We start from the raw sequence: 22,280 nt of genomic DNA, 5'->3' as shown, positions 1-22,280 counted from the left end.
GCAGCTCGCTGACAGATGGTAACATTTGCCTGCAGTCATTCCTCCAGTGACCCTCACTGCTGAATATCACACAGCAGGATGCTGCTCCATGTGTCTGACTGTGGGGGGGGCATCCTGTTAGCTTAGCCACCGCTAACATGTTGTAACCACAAACAAAGCTCCACATTGAGCTGAGCTGTGGGTTCAGAGACACTATTAACACCTGGGAACTACTCTGAGTACTTTTGATTTTCAGTGTGTTCCTGGTGTTTTTGATATTTGAAGGACTCGCATAGCTTTCAGTGCAGTCGCATTTTCACTGTGTAATATTTGTACGTTTACTGCAGGAATGATCTGAGTCTTTGCTCCATCACGGCTGCAGTCGGCTCTCCACGCGACAGAAGACAGGTGAAGCTCCACCCTCCACCTGCTGATGAACAGGTGGTGTCACACTGACCTCCGTCCTGTGTCCTGTGTGTCTGTGGTGAAGAGAAACATGACTTTATGAGTTCAGCTGAATGAAGTGGATCAGTTTGGATTAAAGCTTCTGTCGGAAGAATACATGTAGATTATAAACTGTAATAATAACCTGACGTCTGTCGCCTTCAGTCCTCTCTGTTGGTGGACATTTGTTCAGGGTCTCAGGGGTCTGACTGCAGCAGCCTGGAGGAGGAGGAGGAGGAGGAGGAGGAGGAGGAGGAGAGGGTCCCCTGCAGGCCGAGCCTCCCCACAGCAGCTGGCCCGGCCTCACCTCCACCTGAGGCAGCCAGAGGCATGCTGGGAACTCCAGCGGCTCAGACATCAGAGTGGCTCAGGGGCTGGATGTCACCTCATCATTCCTCTGAAGCTTCAGCTGTCATCTCTGCTGGGAGCGACGCCCCCTGCAGGCCGGCAGGTCGGCCTGGATCAGCGCTGTCAACACCTCAGCTTGTTGTCCAGGACCTGGATCCTTAAACCTGGACCCTGTTGCCAGGACTCTGAGCCAGCTGGACCTCTCAAGACTCCAGGAACCAAGACAGAAAGGCAGACAGACAGACAGACAGACAGACAGAGAGAAAGTGCTGTACACTTTGAACTACAGTCATTATCTGTGTCCCAGCTCAGGGGCCGCATCCTTTGAAAGAACATTTGAAGGCCAATCACGTCACAGCGCTGCTGAAGGCTCCTCCAGGTGCTCCTCCAGGTGATTCTCCTTCTTTCTCCTCCTTTTGGAGGACGCACCTCTACCATCCTTCGCGGCCTCACGTATCCCAAGATTCTTTGCACGCCGCTGCTCAGTCCGAAAAAAAAAAAAAAAACCTGACAAAATCAAGTGGGGCAGATTTAATTTAGATAATGATGAAAACATTACTGTGGTTCATTGACCAGTCTTTGTCTTCTTAGTGCTTTCATCAGCAGACTGTTATTTTTATACATTATCATTAATAATAATATATAAGTAGAAACATTTGCATTTTCTGCAGAAATACAGTGTGACTGCTGAAGTGATTTTGGAAATCTGCCGCATGTCCTGAAGAATGAGTGGCCAAGAATTTGCAGAAAAAGCTGAATTGTTCTAAAGCTGAAAGATATAAAAAGCTTCACGCTGCTGCTGTCTGTCCCTCAGCGTCTCTGAGGAGGACGACTGACCTCTGGCCTCTGACCTTTGACCTCGTGGACTGACTGAACCTCCCGAGATCAAGCAACGTAACAAACGCGACACGCGTTGGCCTCTACGTCATAAACAGGCGCCGTTAAGGTTTACCGCCAGTTCAAAATGGAGCCGGACAGGGAGGACAGCTCGGCGCTGACGGCTGCGTTGCTGTCCTCCGTCCTGAGCTTGAATGTGGCTCCGGTTCTCGGGGACCAGGTGTTCGAGCTGTACCGGCTCCAGACGACCCTGCTGCGGCGGAGGAGGCTGCGGGAGATGGTGGAGCGGGACCGGCGGCGGCGGCAGTACCTTCGGCGGCGGAGGGCGTTCTTGCTGTCGTCCATCGCCGCGATCCTGAGTCTCATCACGTCCACCAGCAGACACATCTGGGTCCGGAACCGAAGCCCCGGACAGAATTTCTGGTCTTCGGCTCAGTCGTTCGACGATGAGCAGTGGAAGGCGCAGTTTCGCGTCTCCCGTGCGACCTTCGACTACCTGCTGGAGCGGATCGAACCGGCCATCAAACGCCGCCGGACGAACTACCGCGTCCCCATCGAGCCGCGCCGCAGACTGGCCATCACCCTGTGGTGGTTCGCCCGCTCCGGAGAGTACCGCTCCATCGCCGACATGTTCGGAGTGGGGATCGCCACCGTGTGTGTGATCGTGCGGCAGGTTACTTCGGCCATACTGGAACGGCTGTACCGGCGCTTCGTGTCGCTGCCGGCCGGGCAGCGGCTGGACGAGACCATGAGCGCCTTCAAGGACCGCTGCTACCCGCAGTGTGCGGGGGCCATCGGCCGGACTCACATCCCCATCGCTACTCCGAGAGACAACCCGGAGCACTACCTGAACCGGAGGGGCTGGCACTCCGTCATCCTGCAGGCGGTGGTCGACCACGACGTCCGGTGAGCGGTGAGGTGAAGTTAGGCTCAGGTGTCCTGCTGATGACTGAATGTGTTCTGAGGTTACTGAGATGATTAACGTTTCGTCCATGACTTCCAGGTCTCTCTCTCTCTCTCTCTCTCTCTCTCTATATATATATATATATCTATATATCTCTATCTATCTATCTATCTATCTATATCTATATATCTATATATATATATATATATATATATATATATATATATACATACATACATACATACATACATACATACATACATACATACATACATACATATATACATACATACATATATACATACATACATATATACATACATACATACATACATACATACATACATACATACATACATACATACATACTGGGTCAAACAGGACCGCGGGTTCAGAACCACTGTCCACAGTCCAACCTGAAACTAACTTCACCACCTGACCTGAACTTAACTTCACCACCCACCCTGAAACTAACTTCACAGTCCACTCTGAACCTAACTCCATAGTGTGTCTGGTCCCTCTCAGCTTCACTGATGTGTATGCTGGCTGGCCTGGAAGTATCAGCAGCGCCTCCGTGCTGTGCAGCTCAGACCTGTACCTGAAAGCAGAGGACCGGCCCGATGGTTACCTGTTCCCCAGAGAGGTCAGTGGTTCTGCTGGTCCTTACCGACCTGCAGAGTGGTTGGAGAATATACAATAAACATGTTCACAGTATCAACCTAAATTAACATTTGTAATGTGTCAAATCGTGGAGATGTTCTGTGACTGACCCGTGTGGGCAGGAGCTTCACAGTCTGGTTGGAGCTGAGCTCACCTGCTGCTGTGCAGTTAGACATGTTTCGAACGGGGTCATTGAGGTTAATCTTAATAAATGTCATCAACCATAGTGTTCAGTTATTAATAGTTTCTGTCTGATGTTCAACAGCTCCAGACTAACAGCACAACTGTTGAATTATTGTTTTTACTTCAGAGATTACTGAGGGTTCATGTGACATGACAAATAATTCTGCTCCCATCAACACTGAAGGGATGAAACTCGCATTACATCAGTCTTAAATGTCTTTGACTTGTTGAGTCCAGCAGAATGCTGGTTGTAGGTGGAGATGCGGGATATTTGATAATCAAAAAACTCAAACATTGTCTGTCTGTTTCAGCTTTAACTGTGAGGATTTGCTGCTTTATTTGTCATTTCTGACACTCGATGAAGAGTTTTGGGGTTTTGAACTGTTGACTGGACAGAAGAAACAGTTTGAAGACGTCACTCTGGGCTCTGAGAAACTTTTGACATGTTACAGACTAAAGAATTATTTGTGAAAAGAATCTGCAGATGAATCAGTAACGGCTTTAATGGTTATTGCAGCTCTAAAGGTGTTTTGTTGTAACTTTCAGAAGTCAGTGTTGTGTGACGGCGTGGAGGTCCCCGTCCATCTCATCGGCGACACGTCGTTCCCTCTGAAGCCATGGCTGATGAAGGGATACAGCTCGGAGCACCAGCTCACTGCTGAGCAGCGCCGCTTCACCTGCACCCTCAGCTCCGCCCGCGCTGTGGTGGACACTGCCTTCACACGGCTGAAAGGACGCTGGAGGTGCCTCCTGAAGAAGAGCGACATCGACGTCTCCATGATGCCACGAGTCGTGGCGGCCTGCTGCATTTTGCACAACATCTGTGAGAACAGAGGAGACAGCTTCCTGCCAGAGTGGAACATTGAGATGGCGCCCACTGCAGGTCATCTGATACAGCCCGACACTGAACCGTATGAAGAGGACACGTACTGCACTGCTGAGGTGATCAGACACACCCTCACCTATAACCTGTTGACTATACTGCAGTACTGAGCCTTCAGGAGGGCCTCAGTGTCACCTGAGCAGGTGAGACAGCAGCTCAGTAGAAACTGAACCATCATTACTGAGTCGTCTGCCGGATCGCCTGCCCTCTGCTGGAGCAGCTAACAGCACTTTATATGAAAATCTTTTACAAGTTTAAAAAAGCAGAACAGTGATCAACATCTGCTCCTCTCTATGACACCACCAACACTAAGGCAGCTGAAACATGTGCTGAACGTTACTGTAGTAATCAGATTACTTAGGTCATCACTGTTTAATAAAATGGATCTGCATCAATGAACCATCATCTGCCGTGCTGTGATTGGTCGCACTGAGGGAACATTACGTGGTAAACTGTTGGACTGGTGCAGATTTTTAAATGTAGAAAATAGACTTAAAGAAGGCGTTCGCCCGTTTTCCTCTGGAGTACGGGGTCGGAGGCCCTCTGCTAAGGGCTGTACGGTCCCTGTACGACTGGAGCAGGAGCTTGGTTCGCATTGCCGGCAGTAAGTCAGACCTGTTCCTGGTGCATGTTGGACTCCGGCAGGGCTATTTTTATGGACAGAATTTCTAGGCGCAGTCAGGGGCCGGGGGGGGGGGTCTGGTCCGGGAGCCACTGGACTTCATCTCTGCTTTTTGCAGATGATGTTGTCTTGTTGCCTCCATCGAGCCAGGACCTCCAGCATGTCCTGGGGGGGTTTGCAGCCGAGTGGAGAATCAGCACCTCCAAGTCCGAGGCCATGGTTCTCGACTGCAAAAAGGTGGCTTGCTCCCTCCGGGTTCGGGGAGAGTTACTGCCTCAAGTGGAGGAGTTCAAGTATCTTGGGGTCTTGTCACTGTTACCACTGACACAGTGACAGCTGCTGGACCGCCCAGCACCATCTCACGTAGGCAAAATCAGCTCCACCTCGACCAGCAGAATTAATATTATTATCTTGATATATTTAATAAAGAGGTCCATCCTCCACCCTGTTGAACCAGATTATTTCAATTTGTGGACACAATTTTACATCACATTATAAAAACTTCACTCAACACACTGAAATAATGACTGCATCTGTTTCATACTTAAAGAACATTTTGATAATAATACTAATTTTGAACTTTTATTGCAGAAGAGTATTTAAATGGTATTATTGGTGCAGCTAAATGTTTCTACATGATGAACGCAGGGTTTCATCTTTCTATAAACTATGATATTTCTCATATTCTTCTACTTGTGTTTAACGAGCCGCTGTCAGTCAAAACAAACACAACCGGAAGTAGTAGTACTGGGCTGACGGACCCGCCCATTCATGCGCAGCTACGCTTGTTTAGTGGGCTGAGTACCGGACGCTGGTTTTGGGATTCTTGACGTGCTTTACGCACAGAGATGACGTCTCGCTCGGTCGCTCGCGGCTCTCCGTACGTCCGAAGCGGCTGCGCGTCGTCGCTGTCAGAGGACGTTTAAATGGCCACACGGTGCGGAGCCGGACTCACGGCGCGGTCATAACGCTGCTGTTACAGGAACATTCGGACAAACAGCTTCGTGAACTGCGTCCGTTCTTCTTCTCGGCCATCTTCTCTTCCTCGGAGCCCGCAGGGTTCGTTCATAGAGCCGCAAAATGAGCGACGAAGACGACTTTTTGCAGAAAGCTCGGACCGGGTTTGAAGATCTGTGTCGGGGTTTGAACATGGACGAAGAGGCGAGCAGCGAAGCTTGGAAAACCTACGAGAACATCAGCAGGAACTTCACATTAGAGGTAAAGTGAAGCCTGGTCTGTGACGGGCGGGGTGTGTCGGTGCTGTCGGCTCCATGTTCACCGTGACGCTGTTAGCTAGCTGCTGTACAACAAGCTAACAGTCCGCCGGCTAACTGTCATGATGAAACATGAGCTGAAGTTACAGTTTAACCCTCTGGTGCTGCTGCATCCAGGTCAGTGCTAACCTAGCATAGCCCTCTAATGTAATGGAAGTACACTGCTCGTGTTCAGAGTAACAGTAACACCGCTGATGATGATGATGAATAAGTGTGTGTGAGAGCAGGTTTCCCTCAACACTGATCATTAATGACACAACCTGCTCATTAAATATGTTAACTTATAGACCCTCCAGGCTGAAGCTCCTCCCACAGGTGAGACTGACACCTGAGCCTCTTGACTTGACTACATCCAGAGAGAAACATTGGCTTTATTTGACAGTTGTCGTTTTCAGATGTGTGTTTATAAATATATAGTTAATATAATATATAGTTTTAAAATAAATTCTAGAACAAATGTTTAAACAACAAACTATCAACCAACGACACAAGTTATTTTAAGGCGTCTTTGCATAACTTCTACACTTGATTTACATTTTGCTGGCATTTCATTATTATTGTATCTAAATAAGCATTCTGAGTACTTCTTCCGCAGCTGACTGTCAGAATGAGTATTTTATTTTATTATTTAGTTTAAATTAATAAAACACAATCAATTACAGCAGCTTAACACTGCTCACACATCAGTCATAATACAGTAATAATTATATGTATTTCTATAGAACTCATGTTCAGCTTTACACTGACAGAAATAAAACGTGTTGAATTAAATAACATTTAATAAACTGATTCTTGTTTACTGTTGAAATGAGCTCAGCCTTAAACATCACACACATCACACACATCTCACACACACATCACACACATCACACACATCTCACTCACACATCTCACACACCTCTCACACACACATCACACACATATCACACACACATCACACACATCACACACATCTCACTCACACATCTCACACACACATCACACACATCTCACACACATCACACACATCTCACTCACACATCACACACATCACACACATCTCACTCACACATCTCACACACCTCTCACACACACATCACACACATATCACACACATCACACACATCTCACACACACATCACACACATCTCACACACATCACACACATCTCACTCACACATCACACACATCACACACATCTCACTCACACATCTCACACACATCACACACATCTCACTCACACATCTCACACACCTCACACACACATCACACACATCTCACACACATCTCACACATCACACACATCACACACATCTCACACACACATCACACACATCTCACTCACACATCTCACACACCTCACACACATCTCACACATCACACACATCACACACATCACACACACACATCACACACATCTCACACACACATCACACACATCTCACACACATCTCACTCACACATCTCACACACACATCACACACATCTCACTCACACATCTCACACACCTCACACACATCACACACATCTCACACACATCTCACACACACATCACACACATCTCACTCACACATCTCACACACACATCACACACACACATCACACACATCTCACTCACACATCTCACACACATCACACACACATCACACATCTGACACATCATACACATCTCACACACATCACACATCACACACATCTCACTCACACATCTCACACACATCACACATCACACACATCTCACTCACACATCACACATCTCTCACACATCACACACATCTCACTCACACATCTCACACACATCACACACATCTCACTCACACATCTCACATCTCACACACATCTCACACACATCTCACACACATCTCACACACATCACACACATCTCACTCACACATCTCACATCTCACACACATCTCACACACATCACACACATCTCACACACATCTCACACACATCACACACATCTCACACATCTCACACACACCTCACACACACATCACACATCTGACACACATCTCACACATCATACACATCTCACACACATCTCACTCACACATCTCACACACACATCACACACATCTCACACACATCTCACACATCTCACACACATCTCACACACATCACACACATCTCACACACATCACACACACCTCACACACACATCACACATCTCACACATCACACACACATCTCACAGACATCACACACATCATACACATCTCACACACATCACACACACATCTCACACATCACACACACATCTCACACACATCACACACATCATACACATCTCACACACATCACACACACATCTCACACATCTCACACACATCTCACACACATCTCACACATCTCACACACATCTCACACACATCTCACACACATCACACACACATCACACACACATCTCACACACATCACACACATCACACATCTCACACACATCACACACACATCACACACATCTCACTCACACATCTCACACACATCACACACACACACACACATCACACATCTGACACATCATACACATCTCACACACATCTCACACACATCACACACATCATACACATCTCACACACATCACACACACATCTCACACATCTCACACACATCTCACACACATCTCACACATCTCACACACATCTCACACACATCTCACACACATCACACACACATCACACACACATCTCACACACATCACACACATCACACATCTCACACACATCACACACACATCTCACACACATCACACACATCACACATCTCACACACATCTCACACACATCTCACACACATCTCACACACATCTCACACACATCTCACACACATCACACACACATCACACACACATCTCACACACATCACACACACATCACACACACATCTCACACACATCACACACATCACACATCTCACACACATCATACACATCTCACACACATCACACATCACACACATCTCACTCACACATCTCACACACATCACACATCACACACATCTCACTCACACATCTCACACACATCACACACATCTCACACACATCTCACACACATCTCACACACATCTCTCACACATCACACACATCTCACACACATCTCACACACATCACACACATCTCACTCACACACATCACACACATCTCACTCACACATCTCACATCTCACACACATCTCACACACATCTCACACACATCACACACATCTCACACATCTCACACACACCTCACACACACATCACACATCTGACACACATCTCACACATCATACACATCTCACACACATCTCACTCACACATCTCACACACACATCACACACATCTCACACACATCTCACACATCTCACACACATCTCACACACATCACACACATCTCACACACATCACACACACATCACACACACATCACACACACATCACACACACCTCACACACACATCACACATCTGACACACATCTCACACATCATACACATCTCACACACATCTCACTCACACATCTCACACACACATCACACACATCTCACACACATCTCACACATCTCACACACATCTCACACACATCACATCACACATCACACATCACACACACACATTAATGCAGCAGGACTTTTGATCCACAAACATCAGATATAAGAACACTGACAGGAGCAGATTACTGAGTCATCAGCACTTTTACTTGTAGAGTATTTTCACAGTGCGGCTTCACTACATTTACTACAACATGGACCAGAGTACTTGTTTCTCCACTGGTCTTTATCACAATCACTATTTTGTGACATTTTGTTGATCACGTGGTTCATCAGTGAATCAAGGAGATAATGATGAGATGATCGTGAGGTTCAGTTCTGATAATCAGCTGAAGACCTGATGACTGACGGTGTTGGACAGATGAGCTCACCTGTCTGACTCCCCCCCATCGTGTCCTCCCTCCCCTGCAGGGCAGTGAGCTGCACTGGCTGGCCTGTGCTCTGTACGTGGCCTGCAGGTCCTCGGTGCCGACTGTGGGAAAAGGCACCGTCGAGGGGAACTACGTCTCTCTGACCAGAATCCTGCGCTGCTCTGAGATGAGGTAGGCCCACAATGCACCTGTGTGCAGGAGATTCCTAAATCAGTATGTGCAGCATGAATGGTTGACGTTGAGCGGCACCCCCTCACTGTCTGCTGTCTTCTGCAGCCTCATAGAGTTCTTTAATAAGATGAAGAAGTGGCAGGACATGGCCAACCTGACGCAGGACTTCCGTCAAAGCACCGAGAAGCTGGAGAGAAACTTCACTGTGTCTGCGGTCATCTTCAAGAAGTATGTTCCCATCTTCAGAGCCATCTTCAAGGCCCCCTCAGACGAGCCGCCGCGAGTTCACCGCAGCCGCAAACAGAGGTGAGACATTGTGACCTTTGACCTCCACACAACATCAGGGTCAGAGGTTTGATGTTGAGGTGTTTTGGTGCTTTAATAGATGAAGTGCGAAAAAGAAAATTCTCATATTAGACTGAATGAAGTTTGTACAGACACGACTAACCGATTGATGATCAGTTCAGTTGGCTCAGAACACACAGGAAGTTATTCCACAGTGTTCATAAATCACCTGCTGTGACTGAATGTGACAGGAAACACACATTTTACTGTTTCACGGTTTTTTCAGAGGAACATAAAACACAACTAATGGACTGAATAACATTCAGTCATTACCAGAATAATCAGCTGATATTATCGAGTCATGGACAGTCTGGCGTGTGTGTTGATGTCTGTGGATGCTCGGATACAGAAGCAGCCAACTTTTTCATGTGTTCTGTTTCCAGACGACATCCCTGCACTGTGACCGAGGTCTTCAACTTCTGCTGGGTTCTGTTTGTCCATGCTAAAGGTGAACATTCACTGTTTCTTCTTTATTTCATTGAGAGTGAAGTCACTGCAACAGCATCTGTTGTTACCACCGGGCCACCTGTTTATTTAGTTAAAGTGCAGGTAGATCAGCTGTTACTCATCATGTGGGTTAGGGTTAGATCCAGATGTTTAAAGTCTTCGGTGGTCAGGGACAAACCTTCAGAACAGCTTGTTCTATGACTGACTGACTGAAGAAGAGTGTTGGGACGCTGCCTAAATCCATCTCATGTCTTCATAGCCGAGGAGTCGGGTTGAATCCTGCTGATAGATTCTGCAGTACAATTCCTGTTGAGGTCTTCTGTGCCAACTGGACCTGAGGACAAATCAGCTCCTCCTGTGGTATAACATGCTCCTTCTCTCCTGTTCAGGGAACTTCCCGATGATCAGCGACGACCTGGTGAACTCGTATCATCTGCTGCTGTGTGCACTCGACCTCGTCTTCACCAACGCTCTGATGTGCAACGCCAGGAAAGACCTGCTCAACCCAGACTTCAGAGGTAACGCGCTCTGCTCACCGGCCTCCTCACACATTTAATATTGGCAGAAAGACTCGCCTGTGGAGCTTTAGATTTGAAGCAGGAACAAGTATCCACTCACGTCATTTGGCTTCAGATAGATCGACTCTTTTTAATTTCATCTGTTGCGGTTCAATCTCACAACTTGGTTTTCAGAGTAAAAGCTGTAAAAAGATGTTTCAGTAGAAACATCTAAAAGATGAAGATCAGGACACAAACATGATGAACACGTGAAGGATCGTGTTGATCTGTGACTGATGGATAACAAGTTCAACATATCAACCAAAAAGATGATCATATGTTAACCAAATAAACAGCTAGTGCAGCTTTAATTTTTAAATCTTATTCAGTTATTTATTTGAAGTTCTCTGGTTGCTGTTGGTGTCATTTCTGAGAGAGAGAGAGATCTGGTCAGAAAGGAACACAACATTTCTTCTCATGTCAGTTGAATCGCTGATATTCAAAATAATATTCACAGAGTTGTGAAACGTTGAAGAGTCATAAAAATCTGCGTTGGTGTAGAGGAAGTCTGCTGATCAGTACTAAATCAAACATGCTGGATAAATGTATTCCATCCAGCCGACTCCCAGCAGGCCTGCTGTGATGTATATCAGTCCTGCTCTCACTTCCTGTTGACGCCTGGTGTTTCCTGTGCCCCCCCTCCTCCACCTCCATCTCCAGACGTGGTGTTCCTGGTGCAGGCGAAGCTGCTGAGAAAAAGGAAACTGCTCTGTCAGCCACAACATGAAAAATGACTCCAAACTTCAAACTGAATTCAAGCAGGAAGCAAACTTTTTTTTATGTTCTGTCTGTTGGTTTTTAGCTCCTGAGACACAGTCAGCAGATTTCAGACGCCACTAAATGATGTTGACGTCCTGTGACAGACAGAGGCTGTTACAGCAACCACTACCTGGGACACCAGGAAAAGCCTAAGAACTCATTATAAACTATAAATAGATTTATTTCATTATAACTCTGAGTCTCAAACCTGCTTTAAATCATGCTGACTGTGCACTGCAGCGTGAAATCTCCACTGTAACTCTGTAAATCTATAGGAGGTCATACATGTCTTATTGAGACATTAAAGTCTTGATAATGATAGTGACGACTGCTCCACGAGCAGTCTTCTCATTGTCTCTGCCTCCTAGTTATTCAAAGCTGCGGTATATAAGTCTACAGAACAGATGTCTGATGAACCGAGCAAAGCTAACTGTATGTGTAAACCTCATACGGAGGCGTTCGATATATCTGTGTTTACAGACTAAGTGTCTCTGACCTATTTTACCTGTTAGTCCTCCGGCTACAGGGGAGAGGCTCTGCATCACTGCACTTGCTATGTTATCAAACAGATAACATGTATGGAAGCACGTCCTCCTGAAGCTGTAAGATATGATCTGGAAACTTGGGTAGACTTGTTAGGATTATCATGGCAGCACTCTGCAGACACACGTGATGTGATGTTGCTCCTCCAAGATCTTGTCCTATAAACCATCTCAACGTAAGTCAGTGGCGTCGCTGAGTCGTCGTCTTCTCTCCTGGACAGTCAAGCGAGCTGAAATTCCACAACAGTTGGCGTCACAGACAGGATTGTATGTTTTGCTGGACTTTGTTTCCACAGTTTAACACGATTGACATTTTCACGATGCCGCACATTCAGAATGTCACCAAAATATCACCTGCATGTGGGTTACTGACGTCTGCCATGAGACCTGTATTAAAGCTCAACTACATGTCAAGAGTGTAAATAATGTAAATCACATCCCACATTTAACAAACAACACGTGTGTGATGTGTTCATGCCGTCTTCATCGAGAAGCGCTGCAGCGCCTTTTCTCTCTGTAAAATTCAACAACAGCAAATCTGACAAACTCTGTTTGAGCTGTAGGTTTTGGGGTGTTCAGGTGACTCAGGTGTTTGTCTGCCGTCCCTCAGGTCTCCCAGAGGACTTCAGCAGTAAGGACTACAGGCCATCCTCAGGTCCGTACTGCTTCATAGAGCAGCTGTGTGAGCTGCATGATGGGCTGGTGCTGGAGGCCAAAGGAGTGAAAGAACACTTCTGGAAACCTTTCATCAAGAAACTCTTCCACAAGAGGGTGAGACGGTTAAATCAACCAAACGACCTTCAAATTGTTTCACTTTGTGTTTACCTGAACTCATCCTGCTGTCAGCGCTGGACATCTTGTCTTAGAAATGTTTCTGCCTATGATTATTCTACATGATGTAGTTTGTAACAAACAGATGCTACAGGGGAAACACACACACACACACACACACACACACACACACACACACACTCAGACTGAACATCCTGTCTCTGTCTCATAGATCCTCAGAGGGAAAGAAGACGGTCTGACTGGATTTCTGGATCCGATGAACTTTGGAGACAGTTTGTGAGTCACTCAGTGTTTTAATTGACTGAAATGATCCTGATGGGATGTCGGTCAGAACTTGATGTGATGAAAAATAGAAACAAGGTTCAATTCACTGTTGAAAAGTGGCTCTGCGACACTTCTTCACTCTCAACTTGTTTAATGTCCGGTGACTGCCAGCAGGCGGCGCTGCAGCAGAGACATGTTGATGCTGGTGGTGTCAGACGTCACACTGCTTCGCTGAGTCCTCGCTGAGACCGACGCTCATGTTGATGCGATTCTCCTGGAGTATGGATCGATCGGCCTCTATCTGTCAGTTCTGATGTCCTGTGCTGTGTCCGCAGTCTGTCCCTCAGCCGGGTCTATGAGGAACATGTTCTGGCCACCGGCAGTCTGGATGAGAGGATCTTCACGGGTGAGGGGGCGAGCGAGGACATTGGTACGCCGGGCCCCTGCCTGTGTGAAGGGCTTGAGAACCAGGACAGCGCCACCGACAGGCTCCACGCCAGCCTCACCGTGAGACTATAACTTTATTTACCTCTTTTAAAGCCGGATCTACATCGACATCCTGAACTTAATTTTCTTCTGCTTTTAATTATAAATAATATAAAATAACCAAGCTGGTGTCTCTCCTGTGGTCAGGCCTCAGCTCTGAAGGTCTCCACTCCTCTGACAGGCAGGAAGTACATTCAGGAGAATCGTTTGGCGTCGCCGGTGTCGTCCGCCATGAAGAGCGTCGGGCGACTCCACACCCTGCTGTCAGGGACCAAACAGGGGCCGAGCGCCAAGCTGATGGATACTCTCAGGTGTGTCTCTGGACGTGTAGGTCGTCCTGATAACTCACTTGGACACAGTAAAGATGTACATGTTTTTAATGATCCGTTTACAGCAGGATCACATTTACTGTAGCACCGTTTGACATGTAAACCCACATGAAGTTACTGCTGCTTTATTAGATCTGTTGTGGTGTTTGTTCCCGGACACACGAGCTGAACGTCACAGATCCAGGATTTTATTTCAAACTTTTTTGAGAACATTTGTGTCACAAAATACAAAACTAGACATCAGTAGTAAAAAAAAATCTTTTTAAATACCTGAATACTCGTGTCCCTGCAGGGCCTGTGCCAGAGACCCCAGTGATGTCATCAGCAGGCGCCTGAAGGACATGTTTGAGGTCTTCTCTCAGCATTCTGAGGACAGCGGTGCAGAGAACAGGGGGATGGGGAAAGGTACATGCACACACAGACTCAGAAACAAAACCTACATGTGTTCAGTCAGGTTATATTTAAGCAAATGTTCTTCTTGTAGAAATGGCGGTGAAGTACTTCCACCTGGGGGAGGGGCTCTACTACAGGATCCTGGAGTCCATCATTGAGAGAGAGAAGATGATACTGGGAGACGCCGACCTGTCGGTGAATATTTTAGTCTCTACGCCAAAGCCAGCTACTGACAGATGTTTATCTGAAGCACTTGGGCAACAGATTGAGATCTTGTTGTGTGTTTGTGTGTCCCAGTGTATCCTAGAGCAGGACGTCTTCCATCGCTCGCTGCTCGTCTGCTGCCTGGAGATCGTCATCTTCTCCTACAGACCTCCAGGTGATTTCCCCAACCTGATCGACATCTTCCAGCTTCCAGCTTATCACTTCTATAAGGTATCAATACAACTGATCAGTTCTGTCAGAATGTCAGTCTGTTAATGTGTCTGCATGTATGTGTGTGTTTGTATTCTCAGCATAACTTACTGATAGAACATCTGTTAGAAGACTTGGATCTCTAACCCACTCAGAGATCAGAGAATGATCGTTATTATTCAGAACCTGAGATTCCTCCTGTTTTCTCTTAGTAATGTCTTACATCCATGGGCACACCGCAGGCAGGAGCTGCTAACGGCTTGTTCAGGACACACTGAATGAACGCTAACATTTAACATGTTAACGAATGTTTTCTATCCCTGAAAATGAATTCAATAATATTCTTTAGCGTGAAAGTTGAGGCCACAGACGTTTTACTGTTCTTACAATTTTCAGCATTTGAATGACAAATAAACAGAATGAAGTTTTATAACTACAATGTTTAATGTATTTCCATTGATTGTTTTCATCTTATTTTATTTCTTTGTCCAGCAGAAATTAGCTTCTGTATTTTCTATTTGAATATAATAAAAATAGACAACATAAACACCAGTACAGCTGATCTGTGATAGGCCGATATCAGCCAATAAAATCAGCTGACTGATGCATGGACTCATTTTGTTGTTTGTCTGAAGGATCATGTAGAGATCTGCTTGTTTGCTTCAGGTGATTGAGGTGTTGGTGCGGTCGGAGCAGGGTCTGTTCCGGGAGGTGGTGAAGCACCTGAACCAGGTGGAGGAGCAGGTCCTGGAGAGCCTGGCCTGGACCAGCACCTCCCCTCTGTGGGAGAGCCTCCGTGGGGCCAAAGACCAGGTCCCCGCCTGCCAGCAGGTCCAGAAAACACAACAAACAGGACGCCACACATCGGTCCAGTTTCACTCTGATGTTCATGTTGTGTGTGTGTGTGTGTGTGTGTGTGTGTGTGTGTGTGTGTTGCAGGTGATGCCTCCTCAGTACCTGGAACAGGGCGATGACAGCAGTTCCGGCAGCGTTCCTCTGACTCCCATCAGCCACAGACCGGATCTCAGCACCAGCAGCACTCTCAAAGGTGTGTGTATAACTTTATTTACCTTCCTCTCATTAATTAATTTATTCATGTATCAAGTTAAATTTGACCAGGAAGTCCCACTGAGACCAAAATGTTTTTTAAAAGAGATAAAAATCTTCACGAACATCCAAGAATACAAAATAAAACAGAACAACTCTCAGTCCTGATGTAAATCTGATTCTAGATCAGTTTAATGACCACATGTTCAGGATGTGTCGTCTCTGCTGAACCCAGCCTGCTTTAAATCAGCTGGAGTGTAGCTGGAAACTGTCAGAGAGGGTCCAGAGGTGACCCGGAGTCGTCAATGAAAACAAGAATCATTCAGTAGGTTTCATAATCGGTTCTGTTCAGTGACCCGATTAAATTAAGGCTGAGGTAAAGTAACTTGTAGCTGAAGTTCAGCAGCGTGGACACCAGACTGAACATGTTCCCTCAGAAATATGACAGAAAACAACAAACTTCTTTTGTCTTTCTGAAATATCTCTAGAAAGCTAGAGTCAGTTACACATCTTTAAATGTATGTTTGCTTTATTTCATCATTTCAGCCCAGCAGTAGAAATACACCTCCTTTAAATCACTTGTTGTACTATCACAGTACTTGAGTATATGTACTTAGTTGCTTCCTGCGTCCATCTCACTGCCTCCTCCTCCCCCTCCAGGCGTCTCCCCCTCCCCCACCACCCTGCTGGACCGCTACAGCTCCCCGCCCACCGGCCCACATTGTCGCCGTCTGTTCGTTGACCCGCCGGACGGCGAGCCAGGAGTCAACTCCTCTAGCAATACCAGTACAGCACCGGCCACTGTGGCCAAGACCGGCCCGGCCAGCGTAGTCACAGCCATCCCAGCTGGGCCGTTCACCTTAAACTTCAACAACGGGCAGGTCACCATTCCTCTTCAAGGTGAGGACTGAAACCATGAACTGAGTGTGAACATGAGAGGGATGAACTCTGACCTCTGACCTCTGCAGGTATGGCCAATGAGAGTGGAGGCTTCACCTTCTTCCCGGTCCAGATGAGTGTGACAGGACAGGGCGGAGCTACGCTGCAGCCGCTGTCAGCACAGACCCTGACGGGCACGATCACCGTCCAATCAGCCATCACCAAACCAGCTGTCAAAGTGAGCAGCAGTCCGCTGAGGAAAGGTTCTCTGTCGCTGTTCTTCAGGAAGGTACGAGTTCTTCTTCTTCACTGTCCTGACAGGTGTTCACCTGGTCAGACTGTGATGGACTCCTCTCCAAGCTGCATGAGAGCAAATCCACGGAAATCACTCACACGTGTTTGTGTTGTACTGTAGAGTGTAAACGCACATTACTGACAGTAAGAATATATTCCTATATTACCAGTGTTCTGATATTTTATGCCATGTGTATAAAAACGAGGCTATCTCATTAAATATCTGCTAATTTGCATACATGTCAGAACAGAAATCTGAACTCCGAAAATCACAGAAACATTGAACAAAATCTCAGATCTGAGCTTAAAATGGTGTTTTTGTTGACAGTAATAATGCTAAGCTAAGCTAGCTGTTTCCATGCTTCCACGCTAAGATAATCTAACTTTCATATGTTCAACTGACGTTAGTTTGATCATCCAGATTAGAACTGAAACAAACAGGATTAATCACTGTGTTGGAGCAGTGTAACTGATGTGTGTTCCTGGTTCAGTGATGCCTTCATTTAAAGCTCAGCAGGTGGATGTAAATACCTGTACCTGCTCCACTCAGGTGTATCACCTGGCCAGCGTGCGGCTCAGAGATCTTTGTGTCAAACTGGACATCTCGTCAGAGCTGAGGAGGAAGATCTGGACGTGTTTCGAATATTCTCTGGTTCACTGCACCGACCTGATGATGGACCGGCACCTGGACCAGCTGCTCATGTGTGCTGTGTATGTCATGGCAAAGGTGTGTGTGTGTGTGTGTGTGTGTGTGCGCGCGTGTGTGTGCGCGTGTGAGTGTGTGTGTGTGTGTGTGTGTGTGCGTGCGTGTTTGTGTGCGTATTGAAGTAAACAATTGTGTGTTTTTGTTGTTGTCAGGTGACCAAAGAAGACAGATCCTTCCAGAACATCATGAAGTGTTACCGCACGCAGCCTCAGGCCTCCAGCAACGTGAGAACACTCACTTATATTTTACTTAAAGCACACAAAGTAAAAGTACTCATTATTATTATTATTATTTTGATGTCTCTCTGTGTAGTTTAATCTGTAACAATACGTAATAACTGTGAAGTAACAGAATCATTCACTCGTCCATTAGTGGTTGTTTTCAGTCTTCAGTGTCTCGTTCATTAACTTCCTGACGTGGTCAGACGGCAGGATGTGGATCCACGTCTCAGGTGACCTCAGTCAGCTGATCTGACGGCTCTGATGAGGACGTCCTCACTCCTGAAGCAGCTCAGAGGAGGAGGAGCTTTAACCTTCTCACTCAGTGAGGTCATTCAGGTGTAGGTGTTGTCAACAACTCTGTGTGTGTGTGTGTGTTCCAGGTGTACAGGAGTGTGTTGATCTCAGGAAGGAGGAGACGGCATTTGGGCTGCACCGACACCAACAAACAGAACTCGTCTGACACCAGCCAGGACCCAGGTGTGAATGTTAATGTGAACTTTATATTTATACTGTGTGTGTGTGTGAATGATGTCTCTCATGGAGACAAACCCACGGACAACCTCGTAGCCTTGCAAGATTAAAATCAAGCTCTGCTCTGATCGATCAGATCGATCTGATTGATCTGATTGATCCAACATGTGTGTGAAGGATTTTTTCCCTCTTGTCTTGTATGTGAGTGACTCTTCTCTCCCTCCAGCAGGTGGAGATATCAGTCCAGTTCCTATTCGCTCCAGCAGCACTCTGCCCACCCCCCAGCCTGGCAGTGCTCCCTCCACCCCCACCAACACCTTCAGCAAGACCACCTCCTCCTCCTCCTCCTCCTCCTCCTCCTCCTCCTCCTCCACTGCGGGTGAGGAGGAGCGAGGAGACCTGATCCACTTCTACAACAATGTTTATATCAAACAGATGAGACTCTTTGCTCTGAGATACTCAGCTGGCTCGCCATCTGCAGCGGTGTGTGAATCAACAGTGATCAGCTGAAACAATTCGTACTCTGAATCTTTGTCTCATATTAGCTCCTAATAAACATGTTTTGTTGTTTATAATACAGTTATAAGAATTAACTTGTTTGTGTGTGTGTGTGTGTGTGTGTGTGTGTGTGTGTGTGTGTGCGCAGGTGGAGACCCCCCCGCTGTGTCCGTATCCCACCCTGCGGACCGGCTCTCCCCGTCGGATGCTTCTGTCCAGTAAACACTCCATCTACATCTCACCTCACAAGACAGGCTCCGCCCCCACGCCGACCACCCCTAGAGACAGGATCTATTACTACATCTGCAGCAGCCCCCCTAACGTGAGACACACACACACGTCACACACACATCACAAATGTGATGTTAGCTGTCGTTCTCCAGCAGCTGAGTGGAGAGACGGAGGTTAAACATGGAGGAATGCTTCACACAGCGACTGTCCTCCACCCAAAACACATCAGGCTCAAAGAACAAGTTCAGATCACACAGAGGCAGAACAAGAGGAGGAGGCAGCTCCAGCCAGCGCTGCCCTCCTCCAGGAGACGTTCAGAGACGCAGCTTCTATACTGCAGTAAAGTCTCTGATAGGTCCACATCGTCTGGTGATGTTGAAATAACAAGAATCCAGAATTCACCTCAGATGCATCAAATTACAGTAAGGAGGCTGTTCTGAAGCTGTGAGGAGGAGAAAGTTCAGGTGTAGAGAGGAGAAGTCACACAGAGACTCGAGTACAGACACATGAAACATGGACTGAAGGGTCCTTGTAATGAAGCTGATCACTTCAAATATAAAGAACAGAAAATAGGAGAAGGTAAAAAAAACAGAAGCTGATCAACTGCTGAAAGATGAGTTTGTTCTGAACTGACAGTCCGATCAATCAGCAGGTGATGTCAGCTGTTTGGTGAAGATGAGATGAGACTTTATTGATCGTTCATCAGGACACTGACTTGTTAGAGCAGCCGGAGCAGAGCGGTCTGAAGCAACTGAACTGCAGATGACATAATAACTCACTCATGTTCACTGTGTCCACCAGCGCCTGCAGGAGATCAACAGCATGATCCGGACCGGAGAGACTCCGACCCGGAAGCGCAGCATGCCTCTAGAGGAGGAGACGTCGCCCAAGAGGGTTTGTCCTGACAACCACTCCGCCCTGCTCCGCCGCCTGCAGGACGTCGCCAACGACCGCAGCTCCTCCCACTGAGGCCACACACACACACACACAGACCACCTGTTAGACCACCACCTGTCAGGCCCCGCCTCCCATCAGGCTCTGCTTCCCACAGGCTCCGCCTCCCACCAGGCTCCGCCTCCCGCAAGGCTCCACCTGCACAGTCAGACACACCTGGGGACAATAACTATAAAACTGCACATGCAGTCCAAGAAGAGTGATCATGTCTGCAATGAATCTTCATGTTTCAGTTCTCTTCAGTATCAAAGTAATCTATGATGTCCGTACCCTGCAGACCCGTTCTGACTACATGGAGGATTCACCTGTGACCTGATACACAGCTCATCTCTAGGGTTTGATCGTCTCTGCTGTGAAACCTCAAGTGAAAGCTGATTTTTAAATTGAGTCCAGACTCGACTTTTTCCTGAATTACACTGGACTGAAGGGAAAATTCTGTTCAGACCTGAAAACAGTCAGTTCACTCAGTCTGGTAAAATGCCATGTGAACAAGAATTTAGCATTTCAATATCACATAAAAATCAACCTTTCCAAAAGGCTTTTCAGCAGAATCAGAACCACAAACATCTGGATGAAATACTGAGGCTGCATCCAGGTGTCCTCTGGACGTGTGGACCCCGTCCTCCCAGACTCTCTGGAGGTCTGCAGAAGGTTCTCCTGAGTCTGTAAGAGCGCTGAAGTCCAGACGTCTGGATGCAGCCCAACATTCAGGGAGTCTCTAAAGATGCAGCTCACAGCCTTTGTACTTACTGTTTACATCCCACAAAGCATTATGGGAACTTCATCAACCTCCAGGTGGAAGTAAAACAAAGAACAAGAATCAGTTATTCATGTTGGATTATTAAAACCTGATGGAGACTCGGTCTGCTTTAAATGCGGTGGAGGCAGCTGGTGGTCGAACTGATAATCAATAAGAAGATGTTGATCAGGTGGTGATCACAGATAAAACACATTGATCGTGGACTCTCTGAATGTAACCTAACACATCACTGATGGTTGGAGGCGCAGCTCATCTGAATCAGAACGACTCTTCTCATTTGATTTCTGCGTCATTCTCGTCAACATATTTCCTGGACGAGTCATCACTGCAGAATCTCACAACACCTCCTCCATCTTTTACTCACAATCACTAACAACGGACGTCTGTCGATTAAAGGGCTCATGAACGATGTTGAAATGTGTTTTTTTATAAACACCAGCAAACGTTTAGTCATGATGTTAACGTGGCGTGTTGTAAAGAAGAGCTCATGATGAGGCGCATGTAAATATTTGTAAAAAAAGACGAGTTATTTTATGCAGCTGATGAAGTGCCTTCATTTTTTACTCCTGAAATCTTTTGCTTGTTTCCCTCAGACGAACTTGACTTTTGTTAGATTTTCTTGATTGTAAAGGAATAAATGAAATGTTTAAAATGAACTGCTGTCAGCTGATGTTTCGCTGCACACGACTCCACAGCTCCCAGTACAAAAC

The 22,280-nt window shown here is 46.7% G+C and overlaps 2 protein-coding genes across 4 annotated transcripts; both read left to right on the top strand.

Annotated features, from left to right (window-relative positions):
• The first annotated feature begins 1,697 nt into the window (after positions 1 to 1,697).
• Positions 1,698 to 4,643, top strand: LOC119024275 (protein ANTAGONIST OF LIKE HETEROCHROMATIN PROTEIN 1-like). The gene is made up of 3 exons (XM_037106879.1): positions 1,698 to 2,514; positions 3,038 to 3,155; positions 3,902 to 4,643. The coding sequence occupies exons 1-3, from the start codon at positions 1,736 to 1,738 to the stop codon at positions 4,346 to 4,348; spliced, it is 1,344 nt and encodes a 447-aa protein (XP_036962774.1). The 5' UTR covers positions 1,698 to 1,735; the 3' UTR covers positions 4,349 to 4,643.
• Positions 4,644 to 5,427: 784 nt separating this feature from the next.
• Positions 5,428 to 22,226, top strand: rbl2 (retinoblastoma-like 2 (p130)). Of its 3 annotated transcripts, none has more exons than XR_005076439.1 (22): positions 5,428 to 6,078; positions 10,051 to 10,181; positions 10,287 to 10,487; positions 10,910 to 10,974; positions 11,363 to 11,491; positions 13,442 to 13,602; positions 13,835 to 13,899; positions 14,223 to 14,394; positions 14,521 to 14,684; positions 14,995 to 15,107; positions 15,187 to 15,290; positions 15,393 to 15,530; positions 16,176 to 16,340; positions 16,449 to 16,557; positions 17,217 to 17,456; positions 17,525 to 17,724; positions 18,280 to 18,456; positions 18,588 to 18,659; positions 19,037 to 19,133; positions 19,354 to 19,506; positions 19,774 to 19,947; positions 20,658 to 20,797. XR_005076439.1 is itself a non-coding variant. In XM_037106877.1 (22 exons), exons 1-22 carry the CDS (start codon positions 5,941 to 5,943, stop codon positions 20,823 to 20,825), a joined length of 3,237 nt encoding a protein of 1,078 aa, XP_036962772.1. In that variant the 5' UTR covers positions 5,434 to 5,940; the 3' UTR covers positions 20,826 to 22,226. The 3 variants fall into 3 exon arrangements, 2 of the variants coding, with proteins under 2 accessions (XP_036962772.1, XP_036962771.1); XM_037106877.1 differs by having other exon boundaries at positions 5,434 to 6,078; positions 19,357 to 19,610; positions 20,658 to 22,226; XM_037106876.1 differs by having other exon boundaries at positions 5,941 to 6,078; positions 19,354 to 19,610; positions 20,658 to 20,825.
• Positions 22,227 to 22,280: the final 54 nt, after the last annotated feature.

Source organism: Acanthopagrus latus, chromosome 8 (genome assembly GCF_904848185.1).
Source record: "Acanthopagrus latus isolate v.2019 chromosome 8, fAcaLat1.1, whole genome shotgun sequence".
Lineage (NCBI taxonomy): Eukaryota > Metazoa > Chordata > Actinopteri > Spariformes > Sparidae > Acanthopagrus > Acanthopagrus latus.
Note: the sequence above shows the minus strand (reverse complement) of the source record. Positions and strands in the feature narration are given on the sequence as shown.